Source organism: Panthera uncia, chromosome B4, assembly GCF_023721935.1.
Source record: "Panthera uncia isolate 11264 chromosome B4, Puncia_PCG_1.0, whole genome shotgun sequence".
NCBI lineage: Eukaryota > Metazoa > Chordata > Mammalia > Carnivora > Felidae > Panthera > Panthera uncia.
The window spans coordinates 77,107,015-77,124,398 of NC_064809.1; the positions used below are offsets into that span (position 1 = coordinate 77,107,015).

The window sequence follows — 17,384 nt, forward strand, 5'->3', positions numbered from 1 at the left end:
TTCTTGGGGGCATCCCAGGTCCACAAAATGTACACAATCCCCACCCTTGGCCTCACATGGGTCCAAGTCCCCCTCAGCAGTCCCCAACTCTAGCCCTGGCCCCGGCCCTACGGACTGGAAAGGATTCCCTTGTCCAGGCCATCCTGATAAATACAGAAACTCCATCTTTATTGGCCGTATAAACATCTCTGGGCTGTACATACATTTCATACATCGTAGTGGAGGGCCAAAGGGGGGACACCAGCAACACAGCAGCTCACCCCCTTTCCCCAAGGCCCACCCACTCTGTGCAAACCAAGGCTAACAGCTCCCGCTCCCTCTTCCTCCCAGGAGAAGTCACTGTATGGAAAGGGGGTCAGGGGTCGTGGCGGCAGGAGACAGGAGGGCTTGGTAGGGGAGGACGTATGTAAGTGCTAGAATCAAACACTGAAGCAAAACAGGCAACTGGCACGGGCAGCAAGCTGGGACACGGGTGCAGCAGGAAGGGGAGTGAGGGGCCGAGCCGCCTTCTGCGCCTGCGACCACGGCTCCGGGTCTTGCCTTCACCGTGCATCCCAGGGAACTAGGGACAAGGGTACCACAGGTGTCCCAAGGATGGCAAGGAGGGGATGGGAGCAGAGGCCCCAGGCCCCCTCACTTGGCAGCCCCTCTCTCACTCCATCCAACACGTAACAGGCACCCGACTGTGTGTACAGTTGCGGGGAGCCAGAGACTCAGATTCTCTGCGGGACTACGGTGCCTAAGCAGGCAATGAAGGAGAAAGCGGGCTCTCAAGGGAAAGAACAGAGACCCTAGAGTAGTCTTCCTGGGACAGCAGTCAGTGGAAGGAGAGAGAGGCCCAACAGAGCCCCCCGAGCCCAGCCAGGGGGATAACAGCAGCAACTGGTTCACAATGAGGACAGGGAACAAAAAAGGGAGATGCAACGGGAAATACTGTGATTAAATAGAGGAGGGGGATGTCTCTACTCCACCCCCTGCAAAGCCTCATGCCCAAATAGCAGCTGAGACAGGGTGCTCACTCCTCTCCACTCCTATGGCCGGTGGGGAAAGAAAAGGTGCGGGAGTCCACCAGCCAAAGCAAGCGGGACCCACCAATATACCAATTCCATTCTTAGGGCCTGTTTCTGTCCAACCAGGGACTCGGGCCCAGGACTGACTGATGATCGAGGTAGCACCAGGTCAGAAACATGGGCACACAGGAGCTTGGCAGGGGCCTGATCTGGGGGGAACCGGAGGGACTATGAACTCCCTGGGGGCCTGCTGGGTAAGCAAATCCTTGGGGAAGGCAGGAACTGGGCACCCGGTTCTGCAAAGGGCGAGGAAAAGGAGATGGGGCAGGTCTAGGGAAGAAGCCCCTAGCCACTCAAGGGATGCAGATCCACTTTGACTTTCTCCCCACAGCTCAGCATTCCAATGGTGGGGAAGAAGCCACCAGAAGGTACAACAGCATCCTTCTTCCCGATGATCTTGCCGTTCCGAGTGAAGAAAACCTGGGGGTGGAGGCATGTAGAGGAGTGGAGCAGGTGGGCTCTAGCCTCTTCTGATGATGCTACTAGAGCCACACAGGCCTGAACCCCAAGCACTGCCAACTCTCAGAAACCCTCGGGGGGAGAGACTTAGGGTGATGTGGGAAGTGACCACAAGGGGGCGTCTGGAAACCAGCTCCCCACCAGAGTCTGGGCAACGTCCAGCACCTCAGAACAGAACACGCCCAGGGCCAGGCCTTCCCCTCTTCCCTGCGTTGGCTGGGGGTCCTATTCCCCAATGATGCCAGCCCCTGCCCAGGCCCAAGAACCCTAGTCCAACACCACCCTGTCCCCACTCACCACCACCTTCTTGCCCTCATGCTCCTGCTCAATCTCTTCCCCATCTTCTTCTTCTTCCTCTTCCTCTTCTTCCTCTTCTCCCTCCTGGTGCAGGTACATGACATTCCGGACATTCCGGACGCCTCGGGCAGTTGGGGACAGGATCACTGTGTCACAACTGTCATCACTGTCACCTAGAAGGCCAGGAAACTGAGCTCCCGTGGTACTGCCCCCACCATCTGCCTGACCAGCCTGGTCAGCCACCCCCACCTACTCACCCTCACTGTCCAGAATGTAGTCCCGGGGGAACATGATTCCACAGCCCATAATGTCCCCTTTGTAACAGCGTGGCCCGAAGGGGTCCCCCACACCACTGCCGTGGAAGATCTTCCCATCATCTATGGGGGGGGGGGGGGGGAGAGGGGGAGGAGGGGAGGGAGAAGACACACACTTGAAGGAAGGGCTGATCCTCTACCCTCCACCAGGCGAGAGAAAGGTCCCTGCTTGAAGTTGAATGCTTGCTCCTCTCCCTCTCTGGCACTGAGGAAGGGAAGGGGTCAAGGTGAAACAAAGATGGAAAGACAGGAGTAGAAAGAGGGCACCATATTAAAAAAGAGAGACACAATATTCGCTCAAGATGCTAAGGGGCAGCAGACTCCCTCAGATGCTGGCAGGAGAAGGGAAAGGGGACAGGGGCTGAGGAGGGGATGGGGATGGCACTGGGAACTCATGGCAACTCCTTTCTAAAGAAAGCCTTAAAGGAAATGAAGCAGACCAAAAAAAGAAACTGCAGAATCTACAAGAAGGGCGCAGAGGGAGCCAACTCAGAGGACTGGAATGTCCAGTTTGGGCCCAGATCTCCCGCCCCTGTTTCGGCTCCCCTCGCTTTTCAGGCCGGGAGGAAAAACACAGACGAAGAGAAAGCACTAGCAGCTTGGGAAGGGGAGATGAGACAGCAGCAGGGGAAAGTCTCACCAGCCAGACACTGGAGGGGAGGCCTTTCGCTGGGGGTCAGGAAAATGGATGTCCCTGTGCCTCTACAGCCCCCACGGCCTGAGCTGCCCCGGGGCAGCCCCTACCCACCTGCATGGTAAGCCACAGAGCCTCTGCTCCAGCCAGGGTGCCTGTTCTTGGGATAATCCTGCACCAAGAAGGAAAGAGAAAACCTATGGTCCCATGCACAGAAAGAGAACAGGAGAGAGGGCATCTGCACGTTCAACCTTCTGAAACAGGCTACAACCCCAGAGGGCTGCTCACTCCCCTGCAGCCTCCCACCTCCTTCAGGCACTTGAGGTTGCAGGGGACGGGGACGCAGGGAAGGTGACAAAGGTGTTTGGCTTTCGCAGCCAGGGCTGCAGGCTGCCCCCACCCCACCTGCAGGCCCATTTGAGTGCTGCAGTCAGGACCCTCTATCTGGTTGTGGGTCATGGGGGGTGCGTACCCTCCCACAGCGAACACACACAACCATGCTCGGGTAAAGACCCTTCTCCCTCCACAGCCTGCCCCCCTGCTCCCCTATTTCCCCAAGAGCTTCTGGGCCCCATTCCAACAGCCCCAGAGCTGAGCAGCTCTCCAGGGCACGAGTCCCCACCTTCCGGGCCAGCCCCAAGGCGATGTAGCATTTCTCTCCAGGGTCCACGATCTCCACCTCAAAGTAGTGGCTCCGGGTGCTCAGCGGGTGCCGGGCCTGGGCCAGCCCCACGTCAACGATACTCTTGCCCTTGCCCAAGTACTCCAGCAGCTGTGGGGGAAGAGCCAGGGGCAGCAGGTGGTGCAGAGGGTAGACTGACACCTGCCCTTAGAAACCTGGTCCAGAGGCACTCAGGACCAGTTTCCTGAGCGTGACAAACCCTTGGCTGGAAGGGAAAGGATCCTAGAAGAAACTGGGCCCCAACGTTCTGGGCAGGCATGGGAGAATGGGGCGGAGGGGGGGAAGCAAAGGAGGCAGCACAGGCAGGAGGGCTGAGCCCCGCACCCATCTACCTACTGAGCCAAAGCCCCTCTCCTTGCTTTGGGGGAGAGGCGGGCAGCAGCACAGCACCCCAGCTGGCTGAGCACCCAGGACCACACTAGGGGTCTCCAGGCTGTCACCTCCCTGCCCTGAACGACCCTGCTAGAAGAGGTCTACCCAGGGGCCCTGGACAGGAGAAAAAGAGATGTGAGGACGTGAAGCCTGCGCTGAGAGGAGACATGAGGGGGCCTAATGGGGACAGGGAGGATGCAGAGGTTAGGTGCCAACTCCAGATGTCTGAGGGAGGGGAGACAGCTCAGAAACCACTTCTGCCTAGGATGGGACGGACGTGATTTCTCAAGGGCTGTTTGACTTGGCTGTGGACAGAGCTGGGTCAGGGAGGCCGCAGGGAATCAGGGAACCCAGAATGACCAGCTCCACTCTTTACTTAATGTGAAGGAGGGGAGCAGGCAGGCCGGAGACATAAAGACAGGCTTTCCTGTTCACAGCCCCTCTCGGCCCTTTCACAGCAGGGGTGTGGAGGTGGAGGGAGAGGGGAGGTGACTGACGGACTCTTGGGGCTCTTCAATTCCACAATGGTCCTGCCTGGGCATGATGGGGCGGCCACCCCCAAGCTGGGAGGATTTATTTATCAGTTGTCATGGTAATGGTGGGGTTATGACTCAACCCCATCCCCTCTTTCCTCACCCTCAGCATCACCTGGGAGTCCTTAATCCCTTTTTAATTAGCCAAACTGCCCCTCAAGACTTTAGTCTACCCTCCCACCCCTCCAGCCCAGAAGAAAACACTGCCTGGGGACCTCCTCCACTCATCCCTGGCAAGCCTTGAGATGCTGGCCTCTCACCCCCAAAGAACTCCTGCCTGAACAGGAAAGGAATTATGCTGGCCTGCACCAGTGCAAAAGCCTAGGTGTCTGTGGCAGAGGCAGGGCCTGCACCCTCACCACCCCTTCAGACAGAACACTTGAGGGACGGGGTCCCCTTCTCAGCCCTCGATCCCCAAAGCCCTGCCACCTCAAGTCCGTCCTCCCCTCCTCTCCAAAAGAGAACTGAGGTGGGGAGAGGCAACCAGAGGAAAAGCCAGAGCTGCATGGGAAGCCTCCTACATCCACACCCAGGCTTTTTTTCAAATTTCTCCAGCCATGACCTTCTGTGTTTCAGGTTATGCTGACCCTATTTTATTTACACCCCTAGCCCAGGTCTTCTCGGTTAGCTCACACTGCTTTCTTTCACCACAAGGGGGTTCCCCCACAGGCCATGTTCTGATTTACCGGGTACTAATTAAAGGCCCACACTGCTGGACTTCCCCTCAAGGTCCTGTATCCTCTGCTGGGCCTGGGTTCCTCCTCGGCATCTCCCCACAAGCCGGGAGGGGTAGAGCCTGGTGTGCATTAACTGGCTTAACGCTCCACCCAGTGCGAGGAGCCCCCCAGCCCACCCTCTCCGGCCAGCATTGCAGAACTGGGTGGGGGATCCCACAGCTGCCCTCGACCCACTCCATCCAACTGGCCTCGGCGTAGGAAACACAGTGTTCTCCACTTCCAGAGCCAAGAGGCAGCGGCTCCAGATCCTGATCCTTGGGAAAAACCCGCCCAACCATTCCCTCTGCCTCAGCCCTGAGGACTGCGGCCACTGCAGTCTTGTCTGTGGACAGGGTGGGGACGCTTCCTCCAGCTAAAAGGTCAGGAGGATGAAACCCACTAATGTGGGACTCTGAAACCCACTCCCCACCTGGCACAGCATTTCAGACAGACTGCCGACAGCTGGAAGACTAGGTCCCAGCAAATGCCGCCCTCTGCAAGAGAAGAACCACCCTCCCCTTAGGGTGTAAACTGCCCCAATTCATCTGATCCTCTCTCAGCATTTACAGGGGCAGGTGGGGAGTGTGGCCTCCCTGACAGATCCTAGCTTGAGTTCACTCCTCCCCTCCTGAGACTAGGGCTTTAGCAACCTAGTGGAGATGGGAGGTTTAGCCCCTAGGGTCTGAGTTGCTAGAATCTCAATGCTGGTCCCTCATCTGTGCCTCAAATGTCTTTCAGTTTGGAAAGAGAATCACACAGACCTGGGTTCAAATCCTAACTCCTCTTAGTCACTAGAAGCTAACTTCGAGAAAGCGACTTTTGCTCCTTTAAGCCACAGTTTCTTCCTCAGTAAAAGGAATTTTCCTAAAATGGGCGAGAGAAGACTAAATGAAGTGTGTCAAGTGCTCAGCATGGAGCCTGCCCCCAGGTGATCAACACATGTTCCGCCTTTCCCTAAATCAGGAAACGGGGGGTGTACCAGAACATACCCACGTATCAATGCTCCGTGAACATGAACCGTCACCCCAAAGCTACAACAGACTATAACTTCGCATCACAGACAGAAATGACCCTTCATCTCAGCCCTTACCTCCAACTCCAGCAGCCCCATAGGCCCCAGAACTGGTCACCGTTCCCCTAGGACAGATGAGCACGCCCCAGATTACTCTGTCCCCATTGACCAGCTGCCCTCCTCTTAGTACTTCTCAAATAATGCCCAAGCAGCAGGAATATTCCCCCACATCTTTGGTGGGGTAAGGGCATCCTTTCCTCAGTGCTTTCAAGCCCCCCGACTCCTGAGCCTCCCTCCCCATAGCACCAAAGCCCTGAGAGGCCAAACAGGTGGACTCGAAGCCACAGAATGGAAGCTGCGGGCCAGAGTGCAGAGAGCCTCCTGCACTCCAACCCCCCACCTCCCAGTAGCGCCTCCTCAGCCACTTCTCTCTGGCTGGTATCCGCCCTCCTCCTCTTGCCAGCAGAGACCCTAATCCCTCTTGACAGGAGCAAGGGAGGGCTCAGTGCCCTGAGGGCCTAGAAGCAGCTGAAACAGGCACCAAGAACGTGCTCCACACTCCCCACCGGCCAGCTCAGGCCTCAACATGGTCTCCTCCTGGGTTGGGTTGGGTTGGGTCCGGGAGGACCCCTGGAGGGTGAGGCCTTATTCACCCCTCTCTGTGTACCAAAGCCGTTGCTCCATCACTAAGGAGTTGTCAGAGGAGCTATGAGCAGGAAACAAAGACAGAATCAGTCTAATCCCCCAGCTTTACCTACTGCCCCCCACCCTCCACACATTACCTCACTTTGCAAAGCCTGGGGGCAGGGATGAGGTGAGGGGTAACACCCCCATCCCTGAGCAAACACAGCAGCGGTTCCTCAACACCCTCAGAGCTCTGCAAAGGAGGGACTCTTCAGGAGGGGAAACTGAGGCCACAGGATGCAGGGGGAAGGATTCCACTCAAGAAAGAGCCAGGTCTGTCTATATACAGGTGCTCAGATCAAACAGACACAACTAAATATCAACTGTTGAAGCTAGGTAGCAGGTAAATGGGTGCACACTGAACCATTTTTTCAACTTTTCCATATGTTTGAAATTGTTCATAATTTAATGTTGGAGGGAAAAAAGAGGGTCAGGAATTCGTTCTTCTCTGTAGGAAGAACCAGTGAGAAGGGAAGAGAGAAGATAACAGAGACTCCAAACTGAGAGAAAGGCCCAGGAGGCAAAGGGTCCCAGGCAGCAAGGTAAGCTCACCCAAAAGGGCCGTGGGCTAAGAGAGCTAGTCAGGAGACTGACAGGGGAGCTGGGGACTTAAAGCCCAGGAACCCCGATTCACCTTACAAGAAGGGCCAGGAGGAGAGATGACGGGCTACAGAAGAGGAGTTGGGGAGAAGGGCACAGCATGTGTCTGGCAGTGGACAGAGTGGTGGCAAGGGATCAAAGAATAAATATCTGGACTTAGTTTCACTACTAATTCACTGTTTGACATTTGAACAAGTCTCTTCACTTCTGTCTGGTGCTGTTTTTTCATCAATCACACAAGAGATCTGGGAGCATGAGGGCTGTCACAAAGACTAGGGGAGGGAGCTCCCAGCACCCTGGGTCTGGGTGCCAAGGATGCTAAACGTCCTGCATGTCAAGGTGAATGGTCTTCGGCTCCACACTGGGAAGCCCTGGACTGGATGGCATCAGAGCCTCCCCCAGACCTTTATGGTTCTAAAAGGCGCTCTACCGGGAATGTCACCCAAGGCGGGAGAAACAGGGCCCATCCAACAGCGGAGGTCTTGAGGCTCCAGAGAAAGGCTCCCCACAGAGGGGACAGGAAAACAGGAAGGGCAAAATGGAGAAACAGCTGAGCTATACATCTTTAGAAGTGGGAGGCACAGGCCTCCAATAGCTCAAATGACCTCTCCCAGGCTCCTCCAGGAGATACAACTCCGATCCCCAGATCACAAACACAATGGATGGTCAGAAGGGACAAGAAGGAGCAGGGCAAGAGACAAGCAGGGATAGGGTCCGAGGGGATGGAAGGAAGAAACCGGGTATGTCACCCTCATTTGAAAGATGGAGTCGCTGGCAAGAGAAGAAGAAAGGCATGTATCTCTCAAGAGGCTCATGCTCCAGTCTGCCCCAGAGGAGCAGGTGCTCAGGGAACAGTGTGCCCACCCTGCCAGCTGTCCCCAGCTGGGGTGAGGGTCTGAGAGAAGAGCCAAACAGCTTATGTCTAAGAAAGAAAAAATTCTCAAATGTGTGACCTGAGGGCATTGGGGGAGGGCGGAGAGGAAGGAAGGCTATTTATAAATGTCTACAGGATTCTACATCAATTAAAAAAGATTGCCTGGGAGGAGCTGGGGCCAGAGTGGGGACAGGTCCAGGCAGGGAAAAGATGCCAGGAAAACAGTCTTGAGGAGAGGTCAGGGATGAGAGCTGGAACATCGCCCTGGCTCAGTCCCAAGTTCAACTCTGTAGATGTTGTCAAAATGATGGCGGAAGGGGGAAAGAAAGAGATGAGGATCAAAGAGTGGGCATCTGAAGCCTCCCAGCTTGCCGCCATTGCGGTCCTCAGACCCCACTGCCAGAGGGGGTGCAGAGTGTCAGGAGCAGCAGGAGGGCACACGTTCTGCCATTTTCCTTGAGTCTGACTCACCTTGAACTCCAGAAATGGGGGGAGCCTTGCTCATAACCCACTCCCACCCCCCACTGCTTCTGTTTTGCTATCAAAGGCTAAGCTGAAAACAGCCTGGGTTGGGCTGAGAAGGCCAGAGGGTGGAGAAAAAGGTTGAGCCGGGAGCAAGAGGGCGGTAGAGGGACAATTCGAAGTGGGAGGCCGGAGCAGCCCACTGGAGGCCAGGGCCAGACCCCTGACTCAGCATCCATTCACTCCCAGCCCAGCATGAGGCATCGAGGGTAGATGTGAAGAATTTCCCTCTCCTAAGGTCCATACACTCCCCAAGAAAGTTTCAAATCCAGGGAGAGACCAAAGCAGGTATGAGGAGACGGTGTATTAAAAAAGCAGACTCTGGAGGGTCAAGGATTGTCAATGAACCTTCATTTGCCTTCATTCGCATTCCTCTATCAAAATGTAGGGGGAAGACAGAAGACATTGACATTGATACTTACTCAAGACAGATCTCAGAACCTTCCCCCACAGGAGCAGGGCTTGTGACCACACATAACCTGCAGCACAATGAGTGGAGAGCTTGGGCCAGCTGAGCTAAGACTGGGCTTTTGAAAGGAGGATCCAGGCATCCCGCCTCCAAATGAGCCCGGATGTGCAGGGCAGCGGAAGCCACCAGATGCAAAAAGAACCAAAGAAGGCAAAGGAGAACTACTGCTGTTCTCAGAGTAAAGCAACTAACCTGAGCTCTCAGTGACACAAAAGGAAGACAGCCAATCAGCACTAAGGAGAACACAGATCTGGATTCAAGAAGTTGCGTCAAGGCCCCAAGTTCCCGTTTCCCAAAACTCTATAAAAGACACTGTCCTCACTCCCCATTCTAAGCAATTCAGACATGCATATGTGGCCCACAGAGTTCAGCCCAGGCCTCCCGGTCCAACCCCCACCACTCCACCCTCTCCTCCACTTACAGTTCCGCACACTCTGACATCATGCAGCCGACCCCACTCGTCCTCGTAACTGTCCACCATCATGACGCTGTCATCCTCGCGGCCCAGCTCAGCGTTGAGGTGCAGCCTCACCTCTTCACCCAGAGAGTGCATGCCCACTGCTGGGAACAGTCCATCTGGGGACATGGGCATGATGGTGGAGCCCACCTGCAGCAGAGGGAGGGAGGAAGGGAGCTGCCACCTGGCTCACTTTTCCACAGCTCACCTAATTCTCACAAGGGTACTTTTGAGATGATGCAACAAATAACTACCACACACGCTGACGCAAAACAGAGGTACGGAAAAGTTTAAAAAGTTGCTAAGCACGCCTGGCCAAGCAAGGTATCCACAAAGCTAGAGGGCAGACATAAATCTCTTGACTTGCTGTCAAATGCTTTCGGCACATGTGTGTTCTAGAGGCACAGAAGCTAAGGAGGGCCCCCCGCCCCCCACCAAGGCCTGAGAGAGCAATCTTCCCAGGGTGGGAGATGGAGCAGGAAAGGAGACGAAAGACAGCTGAGGGTCTCTCTTCCATCGCTCTTACCCATCTCTTCACCGCTACTAGCCTGTCTCCAAAGAGGGAAGGAAAGAAGAAGCGAAACAAGAAAAATAAACACAGAACGGACATATCCCTCAAAAGCATTCAAGTCAAATCTCCGAAGAGGACCTCCAGCTTATGCAGCCAGGCTGTAACCTCTTTCCTCTCCTTTTCTGCTCAAAACTTTCCCCCAAATAACCCAATTCGGTCCCCTACAATCTCTGCCCATCCTCCACCGCACTAACCCACCCCTGTGCACATATCATCTAGCCAATGTCCTGGCTTCCCCTGGGCAGGGAAAGTGTCTTGTCCCGTACACAGACTTCAGGAGAACCTGAGGCTGGCCTGAAGGAGGTGGAACTAAAGCCTATGGGTCCCTGAGCAAGCCCAGCCAGGAGATGATTTCCACTCCCACAGATCCTCGGATGGCTTCAACGCGCTTAAATCCCACCTGGGATTTCCCACTCACCCGCTTCCCATTTTTGGTGAAGAAGATCTGGGCAGTCTGTACATCAAAGGACACGGGCTCAATGCCGCAGCCAATCCGGTCCCCGGAGTTGCACTTTGACCCAAACTGGCGGCCCTTGGCTCGGCCATTGTACAGCCTGCAAACAGAGCAGCACAGACACAGGACCTGAGCCTGGCCTCCCAACTTCTCCACGGCACTGACCCCTGGGGCCTACCTTCCTGCTCCCAGTCACCCTGCGATGGCATCTGTGTCCACGCATGAGCTCCACCCTCCCCTCCAAGTCTGCAAACCTCCAAGGGTAGCTATCAGGCCACCTTCCCATCCTGATCAGAAAAGTCTATGAAAATAGCCCAAGACAGGTGAAGGAATGGCAAAAACCACGTCCAGGTAGTCCTTTATATCTAAGGTTCCCGAATCCACAGGAAAGGGACAAGGTTCCACAGGAGGCAACTCACTTGCCATCATCAGCGTGGTAGGCTACAGAGTCAGGCAACCAGCCAGGCTGGTGATCCAAGCTGTAGTACTGAGGGACCAGCCCCACAGCAATGGTGCCCCGCACCCCGCTGTCCACAATCGACACCTACAAGGAAGAGCGCAGGGGGAAGTTAGCAGGCATCGAGATGAATTTCTGCCAGGGTGGGGAAGGGGAGTCAGACATCAAAGGCTCAAAGAGCCTCAAAGAGACAGAAAACATGGTAATCAAAGAAAAAGAAAGGACACTGAGGGGAGAACTGGGGAGACCGTGGGCCTACTTTGTCATGATTACTCAGAAAATCATTTGCAAGCTATGGAAAATGATAGGAAAATGAGCAGATGCTGGGCTCGGGTTAGGAAGTGGGAAAGGACATGGGTCCGAGTCTGGGGTGTGGGTCATAACTCCTCCCCTAGCTGAGGGGCAGGAGAACAGAAGAGACAGGGTGACAGCACTGGGGCATCTATCTCTCAGCTGAGGCACCATGGTATTCTGTGCCCTTTTCTCAGCCAAGAAGACAGCCCTGATGGCAAATTAAAAGGAAGAGAGCAAGAATCTCCTTGGAGCTTAACAATCTCACCCCCTGCTCTCCCCCCCGCCACTGCCTTGATCACCTCAAAATAATTGCTGTCCTTGGTCAGGGGTCGAGAAGCCACGTAGCAGCCAACTTCACCGGAGTTTCCATGGTAACTAACAGAAGAATGGGGGGGGGGTTCATTAGCAGCCTAGCCCAGGAGTGGGGGTAGGGCCTCAGCATCTTCACCGCTGCCCCATCCCCCGGTAAGGGCCAACACAGAGGAGAATCTATCAGGCCACACTTCGGGACATCTGCACAGACACCGTAACAAGATACTTGAGGTCACCCACCCCTCCTGCTGCCTCCAGCCAGGGTCCAACCCACATCAGACCAACATGAGCGTGGCTCCTTCATTTCTGGGAGGAAAAGAATGCGGAACCTCCCTTAATTGCCTAGCCGGGGTCTCACAACCCTGTCTAACCTCAATCCCTCATGCTGCAGCTTTGGCCTTTTTCTCTGGCTCTGTCTTCAGTGGAGCTGAAGCACAGCTGGTCTCTATCCTCTGCACCAAAGCCCTTCGTAGACTGGAAGACGGTTATTCAGTCCCCACTCCTCAACTTTTTTGCCTTCAGGCTAAACAGCACTACTTCCTTCCCCCCCTACTTCAGGGACAACTTTGTGACAGAATTAGGCTCAGAAGGAGTCAGGGAAGGGGTTCGAGCCAGAAGAGAGAGAAAACAAAAACAAACACAAACACACAAGCCAAAGGGCTGGAAACTGGTGGGCAGGACGCACTGTGGGACTGTCCTCCCAAAACAGGAAATCCACTGCCTCTGAAACGGCTACTCTCCACCAAACCCCACTCCCTGAGATGCAGGCAGAAGGAGACCCAGACAAGCCACACACCCACTGGAGTCCCCTCAACGAGGCACTTGGGCGACTCGACACACCAGCAGCTTCCTCTCTCTTACATGACTGCTTCTAATGTGGACCAGGACAGAGTGACCCAGAGACACAGCTCCACACCGCTCCACTCAGAAAGGCCTCCAGGGTCAAAGGCCCTCGCAGGGCAGGTGCCAACAGTCGTCTGCCTCTGAAAAGACCCCTTTTCATCTCTAAGACCTGGCAGAGGAAGGAAAATGTGGAAGCACTCCCCCTAAACTCACCTCAAAGTGTCTCCGTCTACAAGAATGTGCTTGAACCTCTCCTGGTATCGGAAAGCCCGGACCTCCCGAATTTCCCGGATCCTCCGGCGCCAATTCAGAAACCGGTAGTGCAGGTTGAGGTCATCCATCTTGTTCATGAGAACAAACCTGCCATGGGGAGAAGGAGACTGAGAAGGAGACTGAGAAGGAGGCAGGGCCCAGAGCACACCAGAACGTGGAGAGGGCACTGGACTCAAAGTCAGTCAACAATCCCCAACCTCGTCCCTACATCCAGCATTTCCTGAGCTCCTACTACGTGCACTGTTCTTGGTGTTAGGAGTACAGCTGTGAACAAGATGGGTGGGATTCCTGTTCTCACAGCACTTCCGTTCCAGTGCGGGAGGCGTGACAGGGAAGACACGGACCTGACGACGTCGGACAGTAGAGGAAAAAAGTAGAATGGGGTGACGCAGAATAAAGGCGTAAAGTCTAAAGACTACTTTGGATACAGCGGACAGAGGAAGTCTAAGGTGACACTTGAGTTAAGAAGAAGCCAGGCGTGGGACAAGCTCAAGAAAGAGTATTTCAGGCAGAGGGGCCAGCCAGGACACAGGTCGTGGGGTGGAAGGCAGGCACGGTAGAGGAATACAAAGGCCAGGGTGGCTGGTGCGTAGGGAATGTTTGTGGGAGAGTGTTCAAGAAGAAGATGGGAAGAAGCCAGGAGCCAGAGCAGACCACAGGTTAAGGAGTCTGGATTTTATCCCAAGCGGGACAGGAAACCTCTGGAGGGTTTTAAGCAAGGAAATGACGGGATTTTTAAGGTTTATCAGATGTTAAAGATCATTCAGGCTGTTGGCTGGAGAACTGATCACAGATATGTGAGAGCAGAAGGGGCGAACAAGTAAGAGGCTGTTGGAGCAGCTCCAATGAGAGATGGCATCCACTAGGAGGGTAGCAGTGAAGATGGAGAGGAGTAGGATGACCTGGATATTTAAATCACCAACGGTGCTAATATATGAATGAATGAATGAATGAATGAACGAATGAATTTTTCCTGGAAGCCAAAAGTGACGAAAATGGGAGGTACTTTTCTCTTCCCATCGCCCAAACATTGGGACAGAGGTTCCATCAAGGCCTGACAGTACCCTGCATACAGTAGGTGCTTAAATGAGCCTTAGCTGGGCTGAATTCGACCCCAATGCGCTTGTTACACCCTTCTGCGGTAGCCACAGGCACCACGTGGCCCAGAAGGGTTGGCACCGGCGGGGCTGCCCTGCTCACTCGCCGCCTGGGCTCCACCCCAGATAGATAGTGGCCCCCAGACCTAAGGACGTCCGCTCGCCCAGAACCGCACAGCCTTGGCACCCGCGAGCGGTGGCCGCACCGGGTCCCGCCTCCAGCCCGGACACCGCCTGGCCCTCAGACGAGACCTGGGGCAGGAGGGCCGGGCTCGTCAGCGCGACTACACCCAGTCTCCCCAGGCCCGGCACGGGGCCGAGGAGGGTCCCGAGGCAGGAAGCCCAGGCACCGGGGCGCAGGCCCCGCCTCTGACCCCGAAGCCTCCGCCCAGGACCCCCGCCTCCCGCCTCAGGCTCCGAGGGGGGGGGGGACCCGAAGCCTCCGGGACCCCGCCCCCCCCGATCCCCGCCTACCGGGGCCGCCGCGTTCTCCTCATCCATAGGCCTCTCAGCTCCTCACACTAGCTCTTCGGCCGCCGCCACCACACACATCCGGGTCCCCGCCCTTCCTACGCTCTCCGAGGCCCGCCCATCCCCACCCTCCCCGGCCAATCTGCAGCGGCCCAGGACGACAGGCATCTGCAAGAACCAATGGGAGGACTCAGGCAGGCTCGGGCGCGGCCCGGTGAACTGGCTACCTAGCGCAGGGTAGGGGCTGGTAAACCCGAGGGTGGGAGGGTGGAGGCAGCGACGTGGCGGCGCGGACGCCGCGCCGGGCGCCGTGCCGGCCGCCGTGGGCGCGGACTGGGCGGTCAAGGGGCGGCTCCCGCGCCGGGCGGGGCGAGCGGGGAAGGTCCCTGCGCACCTACAGCTGCTGCCAGTCTTGCCTGCGCGCTCGTTCTGTGGCACAGACGACGCTGAAAGCAAGCTTCGTAGGAATGTCCTCTTAAGCCACCCAGCAGCCTTATGAAATGACCTTATGAAATGAATCTTATCATTATCTCCTTTTTGCAGATGCAGATCTTGAGGCTGGCCTCCATAGCTCGTGCGCCTGTTACCATGTGCTTTATATTTATTCTCCAGAGCTATGCTATTACCATGTGCTCTTTATTCCCCCCGAGCTCCACGTCTTGTCACCTTCCGCTCATTCTGGGAAGGACAGTTCATTCCAGGAAAAGAGAACTTCGGATGCAAAACCACGATGGCATGAAACCTCTGGCTGTTACGGAAGGGAAGCTTTGGGTGTGACCTAAGGAAAGTTAGGCCCAAGTCATTATATGAAGGAAAGGATACTCATATTTATTGAGCACCTACTAAAGGGTGTTTATTACCACTCTCGGGAGGGCTGCCCAGGTCGCCTCCCATCACCAGATGTCCCTTCCAGATCAGAGGGTTTTCCCTCCTCTGCGTTCTCATACCATTTCATTTGCACCTCATCTAAGCACTTTTTACAATCTTTCATTACCTAAAAGTCACTTCTGTATATAGGTCTGTCTCTGCTAGATATACAGTGGCCACTTGGCATGATGGAAATAGGTGATGGAAGAAAATGTAGATGGGAAATTAGGAAATCTGGATTAGAGCCCCAGTTCTATGCCTGAGGTCAAGGTCTTGGTGTTCTTACCCATAAACAAAAATTTTGAAGCATGTGGTCTCTTAGCGCCATTCCAGCCCCTGGATTCCATGAATCTGGAATTACCCTCCCCAACTCATCTCCAGCTCCTGTTTCTTTTATTGCTTTCTTCAACCTCCCCTTCCTAAACTATAAAAAATACCCCAAGCCTCAACTCAGCTGTTCCCAAAGGCAACCAGAAAGCAACAGCCCAGGGGGCTCTCAGAGTCACAACACAGGGTCTCCTGGCTCCTTCCAGAAACTAGTTAGCTAGTTAGGGCCTCAAATGGTGAAAGGGCAGAAGAAGGTATTTCCCAAGTATTACTAATGGTTGGTGATTCCACTCGAGAATTCCTCATCTTTGGGTTCCAGGTGTGGGGCTGGCCCTTTTGGTGAATCATCAATCTGTTAACATTCTCAGGATTTGATTGACAATTTGTGTTTGATATCTAACTGTATTTGATTAAACAACTTTATTGAGATATAATTGACATAGGATAAGCCCTACATATTTAAGGTGCACAATTTAATAGATTATGTATACACCCATGAAAATTTCACCACAGTCAAAGCAATGAACATACATAATATCACTTCCAAAAGTTTCTTTGGCGATGGCTGGGTGGCTCAGTCGGTTGAGCATTGGACTTCGGCTCAGGTCATGATCTCACGGGTCGTGAGTTCAAGCTCCCCATTGGGCCGATTGCTGTCAGCGAGTAGCCCATGTCCAGTCCCCTGTCTCCCTCTCTCTCTGCCCCTCCCCCGCGCATGCTCGCTTGCTCGCTTGCACTCTCTCTCTCAAAAATAAGTAAAACATTTTTTAAAAAGTTTCTTTGTGCTCTTTTTGTGATCCCTCCCTCCCACCCTCTCATCCCCAGGAAACTAATCTGCTTTTTGTCACTAGTTTAGTTTGCATATTCTAAAACTTTACTTAAGTGAAATCACAGATTTAATACACACACACACACACACACACACACACGTTCTTGTGGGGAAGGGATGTCTGGCTTCTTTTATTCAGAATAAATATTTTGAGATCCGTCTGTGTTGCTGCTGCATGTGTCACTAGTTCATTCTGTTTTATTGCTGAGTAGTATGCTACTGTGTGGATATACCACAATTTGTTAATGATTCATCTGTTGATGGATGGACATTTAGTTGTTTCTGATTTTTGACTTTTACAAATAAAGCTGCTATGAATGTTCACGCACCAATCTTTGTATGGACATACATTTCATTTTCTCTTAGGTAAGCCCCTCGCAGTGACTGGCTGGGTCACATAGTGGACGTATGCTTAACTTTTTGAGGAATTGCCAAACTGTTTTCCAAAATAGTTGTATCAGGGCGCCTGGGTAGCTCACTCGGTTAAGCATCCAACTCTTGATTTCGGCTCAGGTCATAATCTCATGGTTCATGAAGCCATGAAGGTTCATCAAGGGATTCATCAAGCCCCAAGTCCGGCTCTGTGCTGACAGTGCCGAACCTGCTTGGGATTCTCTCTCTCCCTCTCTGTCTCTCAATAAATAAATAAACATTAAAAAAAAATAGTTGTGTCAGTTAAAAAAAATTTTTTTAATGTTTATTTATTTTTGAGAGAGACACACAGAGCGTGATCAGAGTAGGAGCAGAGAAAGAGAGAGAGACACAGAATCTGAAGCGGGCTCCTGGCTCTGAGCTGTCAGCACAGAACCACAAGCTGTGAGATCATGACCTGAGCGGAAGTCGAACGCTTAACCTTAACCGACTGAGCCACCCAGGCGCCCCAGTTGTATCCTT

The 17,384-nt window shown here is 54.2% G+C and overlaps 1 protein-coding gene across 1 annotated transcript; it reads right to left on the minus strand.

Moving 5' to 3' along the window:
- Window positions 1-144: 144 nt before the first annotated feature.
- SPRYD3 (SPRY domain containing 3) lies at window positions 145-14,570 on the minus strand. The gene is made up of 11 exons (XM_049625558.1): window positions 14,471-14,570; window positions 12,840-12,986; window positions 11,771-11,846; window positions 11,140-11,264; window positions 10,685-10,820; window positions 9,660-9,845; window positions 3,397-3,546; window positions 2,889-2,946; window positions 2,084-2,203; window positions 1,827-1,999; window positions 145-1,490 (listed from the first exon to the last, which is right to left on the minus strand). Exons 1-11 carry the CDS (start codon window positions 14,491-14,493, stop codon window positions 1,356-1,358), a joined length of 1,329 nt encoding a protein of 442 aa, XP_049481515.1. The 5' UTR covers window positions 14,494-14,570; the 3' UTR covers window positions 145-1,355.
- Window positions 14,571-17,384: the final 2,814 nt, after the last annotated feature.

Coding starts and splice junctions, on each gene's coding strand:
- SPRYD3 (XM_049625558.1), bottom strand. CDS start 14,493: ATGAGGAGAACGCGGCGGCCCCG. Junction 12,987..14,470: donor AGGAGAACGCGGCGGCCCCG/GTAGGCGGGGAT, acceptor TCCCCATGGCAG/GTTTGTTCTCATGAACAAGA. Junction 11,847..12,839: donor GTAGACGGAGACACTTTGAG/GTGAGTTTAGGG, acceptor TTCTTCTGTTAG/TTACCATGGAAACTCCGGTG.